General features: G+C 40.9%; 1 protein-coding gene across 1 annotated transcript; it reads left to right on the top strand.

Moving 5' to 3' along the window:
* Window positions 1-4,359: 4,359 nt before the first annotated feature.
* Window positions 4,360-15,556, top strand: LOC126628298 (serine/threonine-protein kinase SAPK2-like). Its single transcript, XM_050297943.1, has 8 exons — window positions 4,360-4,698; window positions 4,854-4,928; window positions 5,258-5,413; window positions 5,494-5,586; window positions 14,017-14,109; window positions 14,244-14,348; window positions 14,454-14,552; window positions 14,901-15,556. The coding sequence occupies exons 1-8, from the start codon at window positions 4,579-4,581 to the stop codon at window positions 15,177-15,179; spliced, it is 1,020 nt and encodes a 339-aa protein (XP_050153900.1). The 5' UTR covers window positions 4,360-4,578; the 3' UTR covers window positions 15,180-15,556.
* The last annotated feature ends 809 nt before the right edge of the window (window positions 15,557-16,365 follow it).

The raw sequence follows: 16,365 nt of genomic DNA, 5'->3' as shown, positions 1-16,365 counted from the left end.
CATTATTTCAGATTTCATGAATCATTACATTGAATCATTGCACTCAATTGCTACACCATTCCTTGTTCCCTCCATCAGTTCAGATTCATGCATCATTACATTGAATCATTGCACTCAATTGCTACACCATTCCTTATTCCCTCAATCATTTCAGATTTCATGCATCATTGCACTCAATTGCTACACCACTCCATGTTCCCCTCCATTGCCATGCACTTCCTGTATAAAAGGAAGTGTGTGTAACATAAATTGAGTTCATACTTGGTTAGATCATTCACTCCATTTCAACACAACCTTCATCCAAACACATCCATTCATCTTCACATCTATTCCTCCATACAAACAAACCTTCAAACACTCACCAACACATTGTGACGTAGCAAAGGAAGGGAAGGAAAGTGCTTAGACGTGCTTGTTGTCCAACTTGGATCGTTGGAGCGTTTAGGTGTTTTCTTTCTTTTGTTTCTAATGTTTAAATTCATTTCCTTTCGTTTTGTTGTAAATATGAGTGGCTAAACCCCTCTTGGCTAGGGGTGATTTCAAAGCCATGATTATGTGTGCAATATAATTTGATAAATTCCAGTTATGAACTCTTGAATCGTGAATGCAATTGGCTTAACTATTTGATTGATAACTTATTTGTATTTGTTAATTAAGGGTCGACACTTAATTGGCATGCATAAATCCATTGCTAGAATATAAGGAAGTTTCACATAATCGTTACAAACTTATATTCACATGTAGTGAAGGTCGCTTATAAACGATCGCGTTAAGTTCAATTCCTAGCATGAGTGATATGATGTCATAGTTGCAAGTGCTTTGTCAATGCTTATGATTTTCATTAAACGTAATGATCTTTGATAGTATCTATATTATGATGTCATGTAGGGAACTTTTGAAGAATGTTTTGGGTTGTCGAATGATGTCATCCAATCCAATAAAACAAGGAAAATCCAAGAGTTAACTAGTGATGTCACGGTTAATTTGGGGCATTGTCATTCATAATTCAATGAAGTAGTAATTGGAAATCGAGTTATTTGCATACATTGATTGATATGAGTAATGCTTATGAATGTTTTGCTTACTGGCAAATCTTCCAGGACATCCTGGGCTTCGACTCCAGATATCAGAATATGATCCAAATATTAGAGATCAGGTTCGAAGAGCTTATTTACAAAGGGAATTGGTTCAACCTCGAACCCATCAATTTCCATATACTTCATTTGCAGCAGTACAACGTCGTTTCAATCCGAAATGGTTTGATGACTTTCCTACTTTGTTGGAGTATAGCATATCCAAAAATGCTGTTTTTGTCGAAGTTGTTATCTCTTCAAGCTTGAGATTCTAGACCAAGCAGGTAATGAAAATTTTACTAGTAAAGGTTTTCATAATTGGAAGAAAAAATGTCGACTTCGAGTTCATGTTGGAGGCCCTAATAGTGCTCACAACCAAGCTTTACTTCATTGTGAAGCTTTAATGAATCAGAATCAACATATTCAAACAATTGTTCACAAGCAGTTGGATTAAGCACGTATTAATTATCGCACTCGTTTGAATGCATCACTTGATTGCATTCGCTTTTTATTGCGACAATGTCTTGCTTTTCGCGGTCATGATGAAAGTGAAGATTCAAGCAATAAGGGTAATTTTCTTGAGCTTTTGAAGTTTCTCGCAGATCATAATGAGGGTATTAAAGATGTGGTGTTTAAAAATGCTCTTGAAAATCTCAAGTTAACATCACCTGATATTCAAAAAGATCTTGTGTATGCAGCAGCATGTGAAACCACTAATGCTATCATGTTTGATACTGATGAATCGCGTGATATATCAGTCAAGGAGGAAATGGCAGTTGTACTTCGCTATGTGAATACCAACGGACAAGTAGTTGAAAGATTTGTGGGCATAACGCATGTTCCTAATACCACTGTTATTTTACTTAAAGAGGCAATTGATCAATTCTTCTCTATAAACAGATTAAGCATATCTAGATTGCGTGGACAAGGTTATGATGGGGCTAGCAATATGCAATGTGAGTTTAATGGCCTTAAGACACTTATTTTGAAAGAAAATGAAAGTGCATTTTATATTCATTGCTTTGCACATCAACTTCAACTTGCTCTTGTAGCCGTGGCGAAAAATCATATTCAAATTGGCTCTTTTTTTTGCTTGGTTAATAATGTCGTTACTATTGTCGGAGCATCATGTAAACGTCGAGACATGGTTAGAGAAAGACAACAAACCAAAGTTATGGAAGCTATTCAAAATTATGAGCTTCCAAGTGGGCAAGGCTTGAACCAAGAAACTAGTCTTAAACGTGCAAGTGATACATGTTGGGGCTCACACTATGGTACCTTGGTAAGCTTGGTTAATATGTTTTCTTCTGTAATTGAGGTGCTTGAGATGATTGTAGATGATGGAGTAAGTCTTGATTAAAGAGGTGAAGTGGATATTTTGTTGAATCTTTTGCAATCTTTTGATTTTGTCTCAAGTCTCTTTCTGATGAAAGAAATATTAGGAATCACAAATGTGTTGTCACATGCATTGCAAAAGAAAGATCTCGATATAGTGAGTGCTATGGCTTTAGTCAAAGCATGTAAGCAACAACTACAAGCGATGAGGGATAATGGATGGGATGCTTGGCTTGATAAAGTTTCTTCTTTTTGTGGCAAGGATATTGATATTCCTGATATGAATGACATCTTTGTAGCTCGAGGGAGGTCACGGCGTAGAGTTGAAAAATTGACAAACCTTCATCACTACCGTGTTGATCTCTTTATTGATGTTATTGATAAGAAACTTCAAGAGTTGAACAATCGTTTTAATGAGACAAGTACAGAGTTGCTTCTTTGTGTTGCATGCTTAAGCCCAGATGACTCATTCTCAGCTTTTGACATTGAAAAGTTAGTTGGACTTGCTGAATTTTATCCAAAGGATTTTTCTGATATGGAGCTCACACTTCTTGAAGATGAACTGAAGAATTATATATTTGATATGCGTTTGCATAATGAATTTTCGGCGTTGAAAGGAATTAATAACCTTGCACAAAAGTTGGTAGAGACAAAGAGGGATAGACAGTATCCCCTGGTGTACTTGCTAGTGAAATTAGCATTGATTTTACCTGTTGCGACTGCTTCAGTTGAAAGAGCTTTTTCGGTGATGAAAATTGTGAAGAATCCACATCGTAATAGGATGGGTGATCAATGGTTGAATGATAGTTTGGTTGTGTACATTGAGAAAGATGTATATGATTCTATTAGTAATGATGTTGAAATACGACGTTTCCAAAATATGAGAACACGTCGTGGACAATTATGAATGAAAGTATGATCGATTTTTGAAAGCTATTTTTTGACCCCATTGTCTTAAATTCCTGGCTCCGCCACTGAGTGATAATAAGTTTTTTTTTTTTTTTAGTGTACGTCTATTCATTTGGATTATGAAATTGGTGTGTTGCGTTTCGGATTAATTAAAAAATATTTGCACAAGTGTGGGGTGATCATCCTTTCAGGGGCCTTATTTTTTGGTAAAAATGAGAACTAGTTGTGGGGTTCACTTCACATAGAACGAACGATCCAAGCTATCTATTTTTCAAGTTTCACTGTATAAATCATCATTCCAAAACATGAGCCAAATTGGAAACTGTTAAGACATTTAATCGAGTTCAAAGAAATTGACGAACACTGTATTCTAAGAAATATTGTAATTTCATTATGACAATCAAATGAGCAAATAGTTGAAGATTGTATTGATTTTTATATAAAAATTATCTATAAATAAACAATTCATATAGTTGAGTCTTACAACAAGTTCCTATTTTTATTAATAAAATGGGGATCCTTTAGATGGAGGGTCTGTTGCCTTTGTGATGAAGCATCGGCTAACACGAAACCAATGTTTTTAGTGTATGCAAAATGCCAACCAATCTGATTGCTTATTCGTTCCAAGTTCCAAATTCCAAATCCCAAGAAAGATGAGAGGAGAAAGCCACACCGCAATATAAAGTGTGTGGTCCCGCCCATCAACTTTGCACACCACAATCTCACTGCCCTTCCACCGTCCACCGTCCACGTCATCTTTTGGTCCCACACTCCTCCTTCCAGTTAACTTATCCCCTCTCCTCGTAAACCCCAAAAAATTGTTGTCCCACTCGCTGGGGGTAGCCAAAACTTTTACCCGCCAAGTTTAAACCAACAGCTGCCAAACAGCATTCTCAAAACGACACGTCGTAAAGTTGTAACCGCTAGTACAAAACCCAACGTAGTCGGTCACAACTCGCTTAGGTCTGCTCGAGATCACGACCACTGCCTAATTGACACGTGGAGCTTCTGGTTCTATTGTCTCTTTTGTTAATTCCACGACGACTTTTAAGACGGAGAGAGCCACTGGAGCAAAGGGGGAGAGGGAGAGAGAGAGAGAGAGAGAGAGGAGAAGAAGAGGATATAGGTAGCTGGCTAACCCAATAAGGTTTCCATACTTTGGCATTGCTGCCAGTTGAGAACTAAAAACTCCATGAAAGCAGAGAAGTGAATTTACAGACGATTTAAGAGAGAGAAAGAGAGAGTTTAGAGAGAGAAAGCAATGGAAAGGTATGAGATAGTGAAGGATATTGGGTCTGGGAATTTTGGGGTTGCGAAGCTGGTGAAGGACAAATGGAGTGGCGAGCTCTTTGCTATCAAGTTTATTGAGAGAGGCCAGAAGGTGATTAATTATTTATTAATTTTCTGCATATTTCAACTATTTTTTTTCAAGTTTTAATCGTTGTCTTTGTTTTCCCAGGTGGGATTTTATCAGTTTGTTCGTTTTTATGAACTTGGTTTGTGTTAAATCCAACTGGGTTTGTGTGTGTTTTATAGATTGATGAGCATGTACAGAGGGAGATTATGAACCACAGGTCCTTGAAGCATCCGAATATAATAAGATTTAAAGAGGTATGTTGATTTCTTATTTGTGAAATTGTATTGGAATTAACCTCTGCGGTGAGAATAAAGGGTTAATTGCAACTTGCAAGTTATGTTAGTGGTGTGTGCAACTTGATAAATTATTAGAGAATAATCAGACTACTTTTTGTCTTTAACTTTTAATTCCACTTGATTTAAAGTAAATATTCATGCTTATTTATCACCTTTTTTTCCTTTCAATTCCTCTGCGTAACTATTTGTTATTAATTTCTAGGGTTCAGCATGTTTGAAAACAAATGGGAATTTTCGAATCTGTACGTTTTTTGATTTGTTTACTAATTATCAATTAATTTTTGCAGGTGTTGTTGACACCAAACGATTTAGCAATTGTGATGGAATATGCAGCTGGAGGTGAACTTTTCGAAAGAATATGCAATGCTGGTCGATTCAGTGAGGACGAAGCAAGATATTTCTTTCAACAGCTCATATCAGGAGTCAGCTATTGTCATTCAATGGTAAAACCCTCAACCCACCAAATCATGATATGATTTGTGATTCTTCCAGCTTATGATATTATTTTTTTCTTGTCTTGCAGCAAATTTGCCACAGAGATCTTAAATTGGAGAACACTCTTCTGGATGGAAGCTCAGCCCCGCGTCTCAAAATTTGCGACTTTGGTTATTCCAAGGCAAACTCCGCCTATGTCTTACATGGCCGGTCCCAAGCCCGGATAAAGGAGGAGGGGGAGGGCGTCAGGTAGTCGACAGCCGGCACTCCATGATCACGTCGAATCCTTATGAAAATGAATCCAGAACAAAATCGCGCTAAAGCTAGGGCGTCACCCGTAAGTGGCGCGCTGTGTGGCCTGAGCACAGTGATAAGTGAGCAAGGGTCGCTGCATCTCCATCGGCACCCGGATGCAGTGTTAAATGAGCAAGGGGGCCATAGAAACTTCTTTTCGAACGACTCCACTCAAAGTTGTTTGGGAGCATATGCTCCTATCAACTTTACCCGGGACACACAAAAGAAGTACTTTGATCCTATTAGACGGGGGAGGGTGAAGAAGCTAGGACAGAAGGGTAGAGTTCAAGAGAGCAAAATGCGTTTAGGAACGTGGAATATAGGAACCTTAACGGGAAAATCTATGGAAGTAGTGGAAGTTATGGTGAGGAGAAGGATAAATATTATGTGCCTACAAGAAACTAAGTGGGTTGGTAGTAAGGCAAAGGATCTAGAAAACTCAGGGTTTAAACTTTGGTATTCGGGCACAAATAGAACGAGAAACGGTGTTGGCATCATCGTGGACAAGACCTTGGTACAAGATGTTGTAGATGTCAAGAGGGTAGGAGATAGAATCATGGCAATCAAGATTGTAATAGGACAAGAACTTATCAATGTGATTAGTGCGTACGCACCTCAAGTAGGGTTGGATACGAGTTCGAAGGAGAAATTTTGGGAAGATCTTGGAGACTTGGTGCAAGGAATTGCTCAGACGGAGAAGTTATTTATAGGAGGAGATTTAAATGGACACGTGGGCAGGGAGACAGGCAACTATGGAGGTTTTCATGGTGGCCATGGTTTTGGGGAGAGAAACGAGGATGGGGAAGCTATCTTGGATTTTGCAATGGCATATGATCTCTTCTTAGCCAACACCTTCTTTAAGAAGAGAGAAGAACATGTGATCACCTACAAGAGTGGGTCGTCAAAAACACAAATAGATTTTCTTCTAATGAGGAAAGGGGATCGTATAACTTGTAAGGATTGCAAAGTTATACCAGGAGAGAGCGTGGCTAATCAACATCGCTTGTTGGTGATGGATGTACATATCAAAAGAGTAAGACAAAAGAACAAGACTTGGAAGTGCCCAAGGACTAGATGGTGGAATCTAAAAGAAGAAAAACAAGTCATTTTCAAAGAGAAGGTAATCACCCAATGTGTGTGGGATAGAGAGGGGGAAGCTAGCCAAATGTGGGATTCCATGGCTAGTTGTATCCGAAAAGTAGCAAAAGAGGTATTAGGAGAGTCCAAGGGCTTTGCCCCACACCAAAAGGAATCTTGGTGGTGGAATGAGGAGGTACAAACAAAGGTGAAGGCTAAGAAGGAATGTTGTAAAGCCTTATACAAGGAGAGGACCGATGAAAATGGTGAAAAGTATAGAAAAGCGAAGCAAGAGGCGAAAAAAGCTGTCAGAGAAGCTAAGTTAGCGGCTTACGACGATATGTATAAACGACTAGATACCAAAGAAGGAGAGTTGGATATCTATAAACTATCTAGAGCAAGGGAAAAGAAGACAAGGGACCTAAACCAAGTGAGGTGCATCAAGGATGAGGATGGAAAGGTTCTTGCTACAGAGAACGCGGTTAAAGACAGATGGAGAGGTTATTTTCATAATCTTTTCAATGAAGGACATGAAATGAGTGATTCTTTAGGGGAGTTGAGTAACTCAGAAGAGTGTAGAAACTACTCTTTTTATCGTCGAATCCGGAAGGAAGAAGTGGTTGTAGCTTTGAAGAAGATGAAGCATAAAAAAGCAATAGGCCCAGACAATATACCAATCGAAGTGTGGAAACTTTTGGGAGAGACAGGTATAACATGGCTCACTGACCTTTTCAATAGGATTTTGAAAACGAAGAAGATGCCAAATGAGTGGCGAACGAGCACTTTGGTGCCTATCTACAAGAACAAGGGCGACGTACAAAATTGCATGAACTATAGGGGTATTAAGCTAATGAGTCATACAATGAAGCTCTGGGAGAGAGTCATTGAGCATAGATTGAGGCAAGAGACACGGGTTTCGGACAACCAATTCGGGTTCATGCCAGGGCGCTCAACCATGGAGGCAATCTATCTCTTACGAAGATTGATGGAAAGATATAGAGATGGGAAAAAGGATTTACACATGGTCTTTATAGATTTGGAAAAAGCGTATGATAGGGTCCCAAGAGACATTCTTTGGAGGATTTTAGAGAAGAAAGGAGTACGAGTAGCATATATCCAAGCTATAAAGGATATGTATGAAGGAGCAAAGACTGCCGTAAGAACTCATGAAGGACAAACCGAAAGCTTCCCCATAACTGTAGGATTACATCAAGGCTCATCCTTAAGTCCTTACCTTTTTGCGTTGGTAATGGATGAGTTAACAGGACATATTCAAGATGATATTCCTTGGTGTATGCTTTTCGCAGACGATATAGTGTTGATAGATGAAACTCAGGAAGGGGTAAATGCAAAGCTTAACCTTTGGAGAGAAGTGTTGGAATCAAAAGGTCTTCGCCTAAGCCGATCAAAGACAGAATATATGGAGTGCAAGTTCAGTGCAAATGGAGGCCAAAACGAGTTAGGGGTGAGGATCGGAGATCAAGAAATACCAAAAAGCGACCGTTTTCGTTACCTAGGATCTATCTTGCAAAAGAACGGAGAATTAGATGGAGATCTCAACCATAGAATACAAGCTGGATGGATGAAGTGGAAGAGTGCATCCGGTGTGTTGTGTGACCGCCGTATGCCATTGAAGCTCAAGGGAAAATTTTATAGGACGGCAATAAGGCCGGCGATGCTGTATGGCACAGAATGTTGGGCGGTGAAACATCAACACGTACACAAAATGGGTGTAGCGGAGATGAGGATGCTTCGTTGGATGTGTGGGCACACGAGAAAGGATAAGATTAGGAATGAGGATATCCGGGGTAAAGTAGGAGTAGCCGAAATTGAAGGAAAGATGAGAGAAAATCGGTTACGGTGGTTTGGACATGTGCAAAGAAGGCCTACTGACGCTCCGATTAGAAGATGCGACTATGGGACAGAGGTTCAGGGCCGAAGGGGTAGAGGAAGACCTAGGAAAACTTTGGAAGAGACTCTAAGAAAAGACTTAGAGTACTTGGATCTAACGGAGGACATGACACAGGATCGAGCACAATGGCGTTCTAAGATTCATATAGCCGATCCCACTCAGTGACTTGGATTTTCCAAGTCTCCAATCGAGAAGTTTTCCTCACTCGGGAAATTAAGGGAACACTACCCCAACCTACATGCTCCACTCAGAAAGCTTCAACATACAAGCTTCAACAAAAGAAAATTCAAAGAACTTAGCGAAGAAGGCTTTGGTGTATTTAACACAATACGTTGAAATGAAGGAAAGCTTATTTATTGATATCCCCGATCAGCTACAAATATGTACATATACATGAGTCAAAATAAACACACAAGACGGAGCCTTCACAAAGGTTGCTTAGGAGAAGTCTCAGCAGTCGGTAGAGCCCCAGAAAGAGAAGGCACCGGAGGGGGATCATTTGGAGCCTCAGTACTGGACAGAACCCTAGAAGGAGGAGGCATCAGAGGTTGATCATTCGGAGCTTCATTACGCGGTACAGCCCCAGAAGACGAAGGCAATAAATGCCTTTGGAACAAACCCACAAATCTCTGATGATCAAGTAAAACCTGACCATCAGTTTCCTTCATCTGGTCAAGCTTCCTCTTCATGTTTGTAGCATAGTCATGTGCGAGCCGGTGCAACTGTTTATTCTCATGCTTGAGCCCTCTAATCTCCTGTTTGAGACTCATCACTTCAGCCGCCAAGGATTCAACTTGGCGGGTTCGAGCAAATAGGCGTTGGGCCATATTAGACACAGAACCTGCACACTGCACACTGAGAGCCAGCGAATCCTTAACAGCTAACTCATCAGACCGTTTGGAAAGTAGTCTGTTATCTTTGGGAGTGAGAAGGTTCCTGGCCACCACCGCAGCGGTCATATCATTCTTCATCACGGAATCCCCAACGGTAAGAGGACCAGTAGGAGAGACGAAGGATGGGCGCCATATGTTGTCTGGAGAAGGCGGGGCTGCCTCTTCAACAAGGTTCAAGTCAAAACGACGGTCGGAGGGGCCAGACATTTTCAAAGGTGTTGAAGAGAGAAGAGGTCGGACAAATCAAGATCTTAGAAGTGCAAGAATGAAGCTTCTACTGGTGGATTTCAAGTGTGCTTTGGAACTTAATGTCAGCCTCTATAAAAATCTGCACTCGACGGAGCTTCGGAAATCGAAGAGGCGCCTGCTCAGAAATCGAAGAGGCGTTTGCTTTCTCAAAAGCTGGGCTGCTTTGAGATCACGAGGGTTGATCTCAGAAATCGAAGAGGCGTTTGCTTTCTCAAAAGTTGGGCTGCTCAAAGACCACGAAGGCCGATCTCAGAAATCGAAGAGGCGCTCGCTTTCTCAAAAGCTGGGCTCCCCAGAGACCACGAGGGCCGATCTCAGAAATCGAAGAGGCACCTACTTTTCCAGCCTTGTCAGCACCCGTCACACGCACACTCAGCTTTGCAGAAATTATGGGCATTCTGTCGAAGACTTCTGGGGAAGTAGAAAACACATGAATCTTACTGTTCAATCACCCACTTCCCACACGCAACAATAGCTCATGGGTACCACAGATAACTTTGCCAAAGTTCTCTGCCAAAGTTGAGCTTGCAGCTCCCACTACATCGCTCTGACCAAGAAGGGTAAAAGAATAGCAAAGAAACAGCATTAACAAAGTTTAGACCCATAAATTTTGAAGGTCTAGCTACCATATTATTACCCACAAGGGTAAAGGAACAGTACCACTGCTGGATAATTGGAAAGTCCCTGTGTGTCAACCTCTGTGCTTCGTGGCAAGGTAGACTAGCGAACATGCCCAACCTTTACTCACATTCGAGAAAACACTCCCAATAAGATTGCTTGCTCCAAAATCGAAGAGGCACCGTCCTCCGAATCTCGAGAGCCAGACTCCCAACATGACTACTTTCTTAAAAATCAAAGAGAGGGTAAAGGAACAGTACCATTGCTGGATAATTGGAAAGTCCCTGTGTGTCAACCTCTGTGCTTCGTGGCAAGGTAGACTAGCAAACATGCCCAACCTTTACTCGCATTCGAGAAAACACTCCCAACAAGATTGCTTGCTCCAAAATCGAAGAGGCACCGCCCTCCGAATCTCGAGAGCCAGACTCCCAACGTGATTACTTTCTCAAAAATCGAAGAGACACTGCTCCCCGAATCTTCGAGAGCCAGACCCCCAGCATGATTGCTTTCTCAAAAATCGATGAGGCATCGTTCTCCGAATCAATCGAAGAGGCGCTCGCTTTCTCAAAAGCTGGGCTGCTCAGAGACCACGAGGGCCGATCTCAGAAATCGAAGAGGCACCTACTTTTCTAGCCTTGTCAGCACCTGTCACACGCACTCAGCTTTGCAGAAATTATGGGAATTCTGTCGAAGACTTTTGGTGAAGTAGAAAGCACATGAATCTTACTGTTCAATCACCCACTTCCCACACGCAACAATAGCTCATGGGTACCACAGATAACTTTGCCAAAGTTCTCTGCCAAAGTTGAGCACGTGAAGCTTGCAGCTCCCACTACATCGCTCTGACCAAGAAAGGTAAAAGAATAGCAAAGAAACAGCACTAACAAAGTTTAGACACATAAATTTTGAAGGTCTAGCTACCATATTATTACCCACAAGGGTAAAGGAACAGTACCACTGCTGGATAATTGGAAAGTCCCTGTGTGTCAACCTCTGTGCTTCGTGGCAATGTAGACTAGCAAACATGCCCAACCTTTACTCACTTTCGAGAAAACACTCCCAACAAGATTGCTTGCTCCAAAATCGAAGAGGCACCGTCCTCCGAATCTCGAGAGCCAGACTCCCAACATGACTACTTTCTCAAAAGCGAAGAGAGGGTAAAGGAACAGTACCATTGCTGGATAATTGGAAAGTCTCTGTGTGTCAACCTTTGTGCTTCGTGGCAAGGTAGACTAGCAAACATGCCCAACCTTTACTCACATTCGAGACAACACTCCCAACAGGATTGCTTGCTACAAAATCGTAGAGGCACCGCCCTCCGAATCTCGAGAGCCAGACTCCCAACATGATTACTTCCTCAAAAATCAAAGAGACACTGCTCTACGAATCTCGAGAGCCAGACCCCCAGCATGATTGCTTTCTCAAAAATCGAAGAGGCATCGTTCTCCGAATCTCGAGAGCCAGATACCACAAACCACTTTTTCAAAGTGCTCTGACAGAGTTAAAACATGTGAAACTGGCAGCTCCCACTACCGTGCTATGACCAAGCAGGGTAAAGGAATAGCATTACTACTTGTTGTTAGGGAGACTCCTATATATGTCGACCTCCATCCCCAACGGACAGGCAGACCTGCAAAAATGCTCAACCCTTCATCATATCTGAGAGGGCACTCCCAACGAAGCCTTTCGAAATATTCAGCTTTCTTTCCCCCCGATAATACCTCTGCAAACAAGCTATACTAGAGCAAGAATATCTCATATCATCAGGGTTAAAAGCAAGAGTATCCCATATCATGCTTTTTCCCTGTCTTTTCCTTTGGCCTTGTTTTTACCTGCAAGACAAGGAGAAAGAGAGCAATCAGTCAGCACTTGGATCAAGCTTCCAGCCAGGAACTGACTGCCTGGAACCCCTTACCTGATTACTTACCTGGCATTGCTCTCGAGTACTCATCTTCAACATCTTATGTTTCCAGGGAAGATTCCGCATCTACTTGAGGAACAGATAGGGCAAGTGCGAAGGATACAAGGAAGCATGTGGAGACAAGCGTAACAGCACACGTGCCGATACACCCATTACTCTGTCAAAAGCAAAAGTATCCCATATCAGCAGGGTGGAACGTACTCTAGATTTGATGGACTTGTTTTGACCCTCAAATTCTTCAGTCGGCCTTATACTCTGGAGGAAACCAGAAAACCCTCCAGCTCAGTTCAAGAATAAGCCTGTGGAAAGTTACTTCTTCAAAAGCAAAAGTATCTCATATCATCTCTTCTCATTTTTCTTCTTTTTATCCTTCATGCTGCTGCAAGATGGGGAGAAGGTGAACAATCAGTCGGAGCTCTGATTGCTTACCTTGTCTGTCACCTCTTTCAGCAGACCCCCTAGCTCGGCGACTTGGGAGACTCCTACTACATGGTTTGTATCGCGCTTGACCAAGCCTGAGACTACAAGTAAGCTTCAAGAGAAATTGATACATTACCTTGTGCATCTCCACCAGTTAAAGATACCACCCCTGGATGGAGGAAGAGTACTTCCAGAGAAGATGCCACATCTACCTATGAGACAGATAAGGCAAGTCAAGACGACACCACACTCCGATACTTAGAAGTTTCGTGATTACGAGATCATTCTCCCACAATATTTCCTAATGTCATTTGTACTAAATCATTCACTTGTACTCACTAAAGGAAAGCTTGAACCTATGTACTTGTGTAAACCCTTCACAATTAATGAGAACTCTTCTATTCCGTGGACGTAGCCAATCTGGGTGAACCACGTACATCTTGTGTTTGCTTTCCTATCTCTATCCATTTATATACTTATCCACACTAATGACCGGAGCAATCTAGCGAAGATCACAAAAAGCGACCGTTTTCGCTACCTAGGATCTATCTTGCAAGAGAACGGAGAATTAGATGGAGATCTCAACCATAGAATACGAGCTGGATGGATGAAGTGTAAGAGTGCATCCGGCGTGTTGTGTGACCGTCGTAGGCCACTGAAACTCAAGGGAAAATTTTATAGGACGGCAATAAGGCCAGCGATGTTGTATGGCACAGAATGTTGGGCGGTGAAGCATCAACACGTACACAAAATGGGTGTAGCGGAGATGAGGATGCTTCGTGGGATGTGTGGGCACACGAGAAAGGATAAGATTGGGAATGAGGATATCCGAGGTAAAGTAGGAGTAGCCGAAATTGTAGGAAAGATGAGAGAAAATCGGCTCCGATGATTTGGACATGTGCAAAGAAGGCCGACTGACGCTCCGGTTCGAAGATGTGACTACGGGACAGAGGTTCAGGGCCAAAGGGGTAGAGGAAGACCTAGGAAAACTTTGGAAGAGACTCTAAGAAAAGACTTAGAGTACTTGGATCTAACGGAGGACATGACACAAAACCGAGCGCAATGGCGTTCTAGGATTCATATAGCCGACCCCACTTAGTGGGAAAAGGCTTTGTTGTTGTTGTTGTTGTTTGTGGTTATTCCAAGGCAATTTACTAGTAATTGACTGCAATTCGTATAGTGAATTTCTATTTCATATGGTAATTACTTTTCTTCTGCATCTTATAGTCATCTGTGTTGCATTCCCAACCGAAATCAACTGTTGGAACACCGGCATACATTGCACCGGAAGTCCTGTCAAGAAAAGGGTATGATGGCAAGGTAACATTTTTTCTAAGGCTGGTTTGTTTTCATGTTCTGTTGGTCTTGTCCTCGTCATTTTTTGACCAACTATTTGGTCACCTAACTAACATCCATGTTTTCTCACTCATTTTTTTATCCTTTGAGAATCTTAGATTGCGGATGTTTGGTCATGTGGGGTTACCTTGTATGTCATGCTTGTTGGTGCTTATCCCTTTGAAGATCCAGAAGATCCAAGAAATTTCAGAAAAACACTTCAGGTACATGTATATCCTTGTGCTACTTGTACCGTTTTTGTTTCGCCTATTGCTGTGCCTTTCGATGTTGTCGCCGAACAACTATAATTTGATAATGGCTTATTGCAGAGGATTCTTAGTGTCCACTATTCAATTCCGGCCTATGTACGTGTTTCCATGGAATGCAGACATCTGCTTTCTCGAATCTTCGTTGCTAACCCGGAAAAGGTATTATTCCTTGCACTCACAATCACCGGTATGTATGTCGTTAATTGTCAGTCGTGGATGTATGCATACGGCTGACAACCCTGCCTAAAACGACAGAAAACCTACTGTAACTTTGTTCGAGTCTTTATACTTTAATGCTCTTTTTTTTATTCGCCTATAACAGCCATCGTTGTGCACGACTTAATTGTCAACTGTTGATGTGTGTAGATAGCTTACAACCGCCCTTAGAAAGAAAATCCTTTGTCACTTTTTTTTAGTCTTTATACTTTATACCCTTTGTTTTGCTTCTCTAACAACAGTCGTCGTTATACACACGTGGTTGATTGTCAATCGTTGTATTTGGTGCAGAGAATAACCATCCCGGAAATAAAGCAGCATCCGTGGTTTCTAAAAAACATCCCAGTAGAATTCATGGAAGAAATTGGCCTCCCAAACAATAACCAAAATTATGAATCATCATCCCAAAGCAATGAAGAAATATTGGCAATAATTCAAGAAGCTAGAAAACCTGCTGCGAACGGCACCAAATATGGGGGACATTTACTTGGGAGCATGGATCTTGATGAGATAGACGACGCTGAAATAGATGATATAGAGACAAGTGGTGATTTTGTTTGTGCGTTATGAGTTTAAGTTTACATCGAGATTTTCTATTATGCTTCGATGTATCCTATACATGAGCATAGTGGGATTTTCGGTTCATATCATATATACAACTTTTTGCACTCTGTATCTGCAGGGAGGCCAAATGCCATTTCCTAAAAGTGGTTGGAATTGGAGATGGGGCCTTTTTTTCATGTGAAATATTGAGGAATCAAACTGTCTCTGAAAAAGTGTGATGTTTATTTTCCTTTGCTTGGAGTTTGCTGTCTAGGTCAATGGTGTGAAATGGCATTTCCATTGTAGGGGGACCTTATGGCTGTTGCTTCTTAGGTTTGTAATTTGTAAATTCTCATAATGTTCATCTACTTTTTATATATGGAATCATAGCTAGATTAAGACAATGACTTGTAGTTCAAGTGTTTAAAACCGTTTATTCTTGCACCCGAAGTCTCGTGTTTGAATCTTCCTGGATATTGAAATTATGCGGGCCTGTGACATAAGCATACATGTATATTATAATTACCACTCTACCAACCTGATCTGCAAAAGATTAGGATGAGGATTCTTAGGATCTTATCCGTTTATCGTACATCATGCGATCAGCTTAGTCAGCTTTCGTTAAGTACGGTTTGTGTTTAATTTTAAATAAAAATTTAATAATAATTTCTGACTGCACAATGTATGATAAACGGATAGGATGAAGGATCCCTAGGACTCTCACAAAGAGGATGGATCCAAATCCAAAAATTAGGACAATAATGCATTATAATTTAATTAAGGACTACGTAAGTAAACATATAATATCAATCTTGAAGATATATATCTTGTTAGTGGACAAGCACCGTATGTCCATTATACTGTTGCAAGTCCAATGGTTAGTCGCTCGTGGTAAATTGGAGAATGTTGATTGAATAAGCTGCTTAATTAATTATTGGCCGCACCAATATTGTTTAATTATTTGCATTTATCATATAGGGGCTAGATTGAGATTGCTGTGTTTTTTTTTTTTATAAATTATTTATGTTGTCCGTTAAAAATAATCAGTTGTAAAATAAAGCAAATTAGCATTTGATAAACTGTATTTTTAAAGTGTTGTGGGTATAAAAACTAATGTAAGGTAAAAGTGATATAATCTATATGTATAAAGTGAGCGCTCCAAAATGCTGAAGCATTCAAAATACCATAAATTGCCCCTCAAGAATTTCAAAAA

The sequence above is a fragment of the Malus sylvestris genome, chromosome 1 (genome assembly GCF_916048215.2).
Source record: "Malus sylvestris chromosome 1, drMalSylv7.2, whole genome shotgun sequence".
Classification (NCBI taxonomy): Eukaryota; Viridiplantae; Streptophyta; class Magnoliopsida; order Rosales; family Rosaceae; genus Malus; species Malus sylvestris.
The sequence above is the reverse complement of the archived record's forward strand: the minus strand, read 5'-3'. Positions and strand labels throughout refer to the sequence as shown.